This window comes from Alligator sinensis, unplaced genomic scaffold, assembly GCF_000455745.1.
Source record: "Alligator sinensis unplaced genomic scaffold, ASM45574v1 scaffold241_1, whole genome shotgun sequence".
NCBI classification, from domain to species: domain Eukaryota; kingdom Metazoa; phylum Chordata; order Crocodylia; family Alligatoridae; genus Alligator; species Alligator sinensis.
Window position 1 is genome coordinate 4332726 of NW_005841894.1, and position 6946 is coordinate 4339671.

Genomic DNA, 6946 nt, shown 5'->3' on the forward strand with positions numbered 1-6946 from the left:
GAAATCCGGTCCAAATTCCTTTGCTTACTTGAAAAGAGCAGCACGTTGCAAGAGAAAAAAAATGCTGGTATGGTGTTATCACCCTCTTTACGACAGAAGGACGATATGTTGACTCGAAAGATCGACTCTTGGAAAGTAGGAAGCATTGTGCAGCCAATCAGTTTTATACCAGGTCCATGCAGTGAAGAAGACTGGAAAAAATGGGAAGCTATCCGAGAAGCCAGCAAAGTTAGACACAAGAAGCGGCAGATGGTTGAGAGGTCAGGTTGTGTATCTGCACGGACTAAGTTTGTATCTGAATTATTGGAACTGTCCCTGTTTAAGGAAAACATCATCTTGTATTGATCCATGCATGCAAGTGTGAAGGCTTCAACATATTTATTTAGTTACGTAATCCATAAAAAAGCTTCATTTGCTTTCGTTAAATTTTGCTTTGGGCTGCAATACCATATTTTCAACCATAATTAGGATATTTCATGTTTCATTATGGCTGCTGGTAAATTCTATCAAGATACCAGCAGCGTCTCAGATTAATATACTTCTTTTTTGTGGATGAACAGGCACATACATAAATTACTCAAGAGACCATAGAAACTGAGGTGTAGGTTTTCAATATAGTGTACAAATGTTCCTGAAGCCCATGATACACACGCATGTCAAGTCACCCTGTGATCTGATCATGTGGCATGGCAGGAGGTGTGATTGTTGGAATTGGGGATCGGGTCCCAATCGCACCCTTTGCCATTGCCTTCATGATCCTGAGTTCCCTCTGCACTGACCAGTTGAAAGCCAGGTGTCTGGTCCCACATGTAACCTTGGACTGCCCTGGAGCTGGGACCAGCAATCAGCTGATCGTCATCCTTGGGTCTGTTTGAGGGCTTCCTCCTGTGGAAGTTTAAACCCTGCTTTCAGCAACTCCAGTAGGGCTATGGAGAGCAGGGTTGCTGAAGGTTTTTCCCCACCAGAGACTGTAAAGTGTGGGTGTGGGGTTTCAAGTTGCTGGCATCGCGTGCATGTGTACCACCCTTGCCATTTATCCCATGATTAATATGTTAATTGTGGTATAAATGTAACGTGTAGAGAGGCCCTGAAGTACATGAATGCTTTGATTTTTGAAGGGTGTTGGTAATGCCCATGATCCAGGATTGAAAAATGTCCAGAAACTCATTTTTCACAGCTGTAGGCCTGATACCTGAGGTAGAAATCACCAGTAACCCTACGCCCTTTAAGAAAAAACCTACCTGAAAAGAGAGGGTGTATATGTATGGTGCTAATTTAGTTTCCACTGGAATATCTTCACTCTCCCAATCATAACATCTTCCCTGCTTTCAGATATACTCTATTTTAATGAATGTTCCACTGCTCCATCCCTGGGGTGATGAGAACCTCTCTCTCCAGTCTGCACTGTAACTACTGCTCTTTTTCAAATGTCATGCTCAGTCCTGAAGAGTGGGTTTTTCTGAGTTTGTTCTTAGCACTGAAAATACGGCATTGCAAGTTGCAGTTTTTCATGTTTTGCGTCCTTCATTTATGATTGATACATTTTCATGTTCCAGCCAATATTTTTGTGTCTCTTATATTTCAGCTTCACACAGTTAACCAAATGCAAGAAGTGCTTAGCAGTATATCTCAAATACTTGAAAATAATTGAGCTGTTCTAAGGATTTTTCATTAAAAAATATTTATGCTCAATGCCTTTGCTAATGTTTTGTATTTTAAAATGTTTTAAATACATCCTGCTGGATGTATTTGGGTCTGTCTCGTGTGTTAAGCTGATTACTTTTGGCATTGTTTAATTCATTTCATTTATTGTGTGCCTTAAAACTAGGAATGGGTGAATTAATTGGAACCAAAGTAGCAATTTTTGTTAGGACTGTGTGGTTTTAATTTTCATTTATTGAAACAGTTGTGGTTTGCATGTATTCCTTGCAGTTTGGCAGTGGTGGAAGAAGTAATTCAGTCTTTCCAAAGATAGAAGTACTAGAAATTGGGATGGAGACATTTGTTTCAAAGGTTTACAAACTTGACTTCCCAAAGTGTGTGGGTTCTAAAAGTTTCTCCCTAGCATTTGAACTGTGAAGTGCTCTAAAAAGCTTGCAAGCCCTAACCATTTGAGGTTCACCCATTGCTTTACTCAGAATAGTTGCTTACCAAACTTTTTAATGTTCTCTTGCTTATCATGGAAGACTCACTGAAATTAATTTATTTTTGGTTTTCTCAGACTGTTTCAAAAGCTTTCTGATGAGCATGGGTAAGTTTGATAAAGACATGAAAGGTATTACCCTACCACTTTTGTGTATGTTGTTTAACTTTTTTATGCATGCACAATAGCTAAAAACTCTTGCTTGAAGCAACTTGTGCATGCTGCTTTGTAGTTCTGTGCTTGGGCAATTTACTTAACAAGTATAGGAAATCCAGTAGCTGTGCTTGTGACAGCTTCCTTGTGGCATAAAGCATTGCATATGCGGAGAACAAAGTTTAATCACTTATGTTGTTTGGTATTTTAAAATCGGCAGTGGAATTTGTTTTGCTAAAACTTTACACATGGCAACTATATATGCATAAATTGGGTTTTTACATATTCATCAAATATGAAGTAAGGTTAGTACATATATTTTATTTTGTTTGAAATAGGGCACAAGCGAGAATTCTGGAGCTGTGTTTTAAAGATCTATGTTATAGGAGGGTTGGAAGATTTCCCAGCTACTCCAAATGTATGAAACAATGCAAGATAAATCACCCAGAAAGAAAGATTCAAGCAAGTTGATAGCAGATAGCTTTAAAGTGAAATTAGTTTAGAGAAGCATTTCTGTTGGGTTCAATTTCTTGTTTCAGCATGTGACATTTAATCATCTTCATCAAAACTTGACATCAAAACTCAACTTTTTTTGAAAAAGGAAGATCCTAGTAGAGGAAGATAATTGAAACTTAGAGGGGCAAGTGATAGTGGATTTTCTTTTGAGATTTTTGAAAAAGTATAGTTTGTCAGTAAGAGATTGAGTTTTCTTGATACTGTGTAATTACATTATTAAATAGCGAACGTTGCCAGAATCAGCAGAGTGAAAGTTGTTCCAGGACAGAGCTAGAATTTAAGAATGAGTATCTGAAAGTATAGGTCTTTTGGATTTTTTAAAAATTTTTGTTATGCCGATTTGTACGTGCTCATCTTATGCTAAGCCATACAATTTTCACTTAGCAATATTTAAAGCTAATTGGTTCAGGGGATGTAGAGAAAAGCAAGGGAAATTTAGAAGGTAAGTGTTCTATCATTCCATCGACAAATATTGAGCACTTTTGGTGTTAATATTTGGAGTTTGTTATCCACAATAATTTTCTGCACATGATATAAAAGTTAACTAGAAAAGCAAGGAAGGGCCAGAGAATGGTAAATAAATAAGTACCCAGTGAAATAACCATGGGATTGTTAACCAAAGTCCAGAGCCTTTGGTTACTAGTGAGAAGGTTTGACCTCTTCCTAAACCTCAGGTGGATGTGCCACGAAGCCACCAGACAATTTTGTACCTCATATTCATGCTTAGGTACGCTGAAGTTTGGTGTGCGGGCCGGGAGTGACCCAAGCCCTTTTCCGTGCTGCACGCGGGCTGTGGCCAGCAGCCCGGGCACGCCGGGTCGGAGAGGGAAGGCCATCGAGCTGGAATTAGGCACAAACGCTTAGCGGTAGTTTTAAAGATTGTTTACTTACACCGAGATGGCAGTGGTGCAGGCTGGAAAACTTGCTTGAGTTGCGGTTACAGACAGACAACACAGACGGTCTCGTGGAGGTTGCTAGGCTCCACGGGACAGAGCTCCGGATGCTCTGGGTGAATGAGCCACCAAAATTAGAATCGTAGGTACGTCTTATAAAAGTTGCGCTCAAAGACGGGAAGAGGTGGGCGATGGATCAGGTCGCCAAACTCCTCTGAATCTCACACAGGGTTTCTATTACCCTGCCGTGTATCCAGAGTCCCCACGAGATGGATGTGGAGTCCTCTTCGGCTTGGGCGGAAACTGCTCAAGCCTCTTATACGGCTAACAGGCCAATCGTTAGCCGCCACGTGGGAATAATTTAAAACTAGCCAATAGCGGGGAACGAATTTGCATACCGGTGGCGGGAACTCTTTTGCACCGTGCATTCCTCTTGCAACTTGAGCAATGCACTCTGCAAAAGAAGCTGCAGAAAAGGCGGGAAACTCGTCCCTGCACCGGGGTTTTCCTCTGCAACAGGAAACTCTCCCGTGCAATGAAGCTGCAACTTGGCGGGGATAATTCTGGTGCCGAAGCGCACACAAAATCATGCCTTTGGGTCATGACATTTGGAAGGGAAGAAACGTGGTCAGGGCTTTACCTAAATGTTTGCCAATATTTTAAAAGGCATTGTGCCAATTAACTATATTATTAGGCCAGATTTAATTTAATACCATTATTTTTTCCCTTTCAGTGTACTCCCTTGGTCTTGCAATCCAGTGTCATTCCTTGTCATTCAGGTGGTCATAGTATTCTTCAACCTAAAGCTAGGTGGTTGGGAGCAGAAGTGGCATTCTTCTGAAGCATTAGAATGGGAGAAGGCTGTCATGTCTCTCCGGCTATGGCTGAGTCTTAAATCTGGAAGAGGTTCTAAAAGGTTGCAGAGAATAGGAAATAAAGAACTCGCACAATTTCAGGACCTCTTCTGAATGAATAGATAAACATAAGACCTCTTAAAATTCCATGGTTTTCTAGCCTAATAACTATTTATTTATGGCATGGAAGAGCTCAAACAAGTGTGACACAGAAATTGAGTTTATAGTTTGGTGGTTAGGGCACTCTTACAATATGGAAAACAACTAATACATAATACTGTCTACTTCTCAGTTGCAAAATTTCCATGGGGGATGAGGGAGGGAATCAGTGCTTGCGCACATGCTTGCGCATGTTGCAAAATATTTCAAAAGGTTTTCATTATGATGTACAAAACCTCCAGAAAACTGTCATGCAATGCAGCTGTCTTCTGTCTTAATGACTCAATACGGGTGAGAACAGAGAAGAAAGTAGCACGGGAATGGATGTCAAATATGGCAAATGAAGTGAAAGAGAAGAGAGCTGTGGGAAAATTTAGGAGGAGGAGAGTGGGTGACAATGCAATAATGGAACTTGAAATTGGTGTAGACAGCTTAATGAAAGTTGAGAGAGAGTAAGATTATTGTAGCTGTTGGACATTAAATCAAAGAGAGTCAGGAAGGCTGAGAAGGAGGAAGTTGGGAAGTCATGGCATGAACCAAACTGCTTTTTGGTAGTGAGGATGGAGTGGTCTTTAGAAATGTGTGGGTGGCTGCGGCTTGTGGGGGGGAGGGAATGGGGGGGATTGAGAGACACAGGTATTCATAATTTGTATGAGAAGTGATAAAATTTTGAAAGCTTTTGTATGAAGAAAGAGAAGGAGGATAATTGAAGATGGTTCCATGATTGTGGGCCTGAGGAATAGGTAAAAATGACAGAACTGCACACGTGGAGGGAGAAAATGGCATTTGGGGGTAGAGGAGAATTTGAGTAGAAAGAAGCAGCGGAGATCTGTGAGGAGCAGGCAAATGTGAAGAATCAACTTGAATGATTAATACAAAGCTGCAACAAAACCACAGGAGCTGCTGCTTACCTTTTCTAGTCTTATTAGAACAAAGATACTGTTTATTGACATGATCACTGGCATTGTTGCACATCCCAGCCTGCACATTTAGCTACTTGTCAAGACTTTGTATGTTTTTACTATTTCTTGCTCGGTTTAAAATGTCTCCCTCCAAGAGCTTCATCATATTAACATAAATCCCTTCCTTTCAAAAGTTCCACTTGAATAAATATTGGCACAAATAAATCTAAGCATAACAATGCTTTTCCTAGGAGTAAGTCTTTGACTGATATCAGCGCAGATGAACTGCAGTCAATGCGCAAGATTCGTTTTGAAGAGCTACAGAAAATAAAAGCCCAGCTACAAGAACAAGACCAAAGGTGGCAAGATGTAAGTGTTCCCTGCCCCTGACCTCTGTGCACATACACTTCTAAGGGCATGCAGTTTCTATCCTGTGTTACCTGAGAGATGCTGAGTACATTCAACTTCTACCTAATCTGTAGGCTGTTGCGTGCACTCTATTTCACACAACTGAGTCCAAAAAGACCCAGTCCAAACAATTGCCCTAGCCTAGGTTATCGGAAGAAGGGATGAAATCTGATGCCTTAATTCATCTACTGCATCTTATTGAACTCTGCCAGGTAAAGCTTTTTCCATTGTAGCCTTTGAGGACTAAACAGTAAATACCAGCTTGAAGGCTGCTTTCTGTGTATGACAATAAGGCTAAGTACAGAAATTGCACATAAACCAGTATAAGTGATTGGAAACCAGTCTAAACCTGCAACAGAACAGAAGTTCAGCACATATAGACCAGTTTCAAAATAGTGGAACCTGGGCTAAGATAGACCTGGATGGATGTAGTACTAAACTTAATTGGTTTAGGTCAGAGCAGTATATTGAACTTCTGTACCATATCCCATAGCAAATCACCTTTGTTCACTGTCCTCTGGCATCACAGGTGCCCCTTGCAGGTCAGTGTGCTAGCCTTGGCTGGTGCTTATCTGCACAGGGTGAGCACCGGGCCAGCCTTGCTCCCGAGCTGGCACAGATAGAGTCTCTGTCTCCTGCCTGAGCAGCTGAGTCGGGGAAGGAGAGGGTGATAACAGAGCCACACTGCACATAACCCTGGCCCTGAGCTGGCACAGCAGGAGGGGCAGGGAGAGCTCTTCCCTCCACTCATCACTCCCACCCAACCCACTTGACAGCTGTAGCCAGGAGCCAGCTTAGAGCCAGACTGTCTGCCATGCTGGGAACTAGGAGCAGGGAGGTGAGAAGCAGAGACCCCTGCTGCATGCACCCCCCCCCCCCCCCCCCCCCGCGGCGGTGTGGTGTGGTCGGGGGGGGGGG

At 42.0% G+C, this 6946-nt stretch overlaps 1 protein-coding gene across 1 annotated transcript in view; it reads left to right on the top strand.

The window, feature by feature from the left end:
- Positions 1 to 6946, top strand: part of LMO7 (LIM domain 7) — a gene marked incomplete at its 3' end in the record, with an annotated part of 165312 nt that overhangs the window by 153528 nt on the left and 4838 nt on the right. Inside the window, 3 exon segments of the mRNA XM_025197342.1 lie at positions 1 to 260; positions 2222 to 2251; positions 5872 to 5989. The exon segment at positions 1 to 260 is cut by the window's left edge and continues 30 nt beyond it. Of these exon segments, the coding sequence (XP_025053127.1) occupies positions 1 to 260; positions 2222 to 2251; positions 5872 to 5989 (408 nt within the window).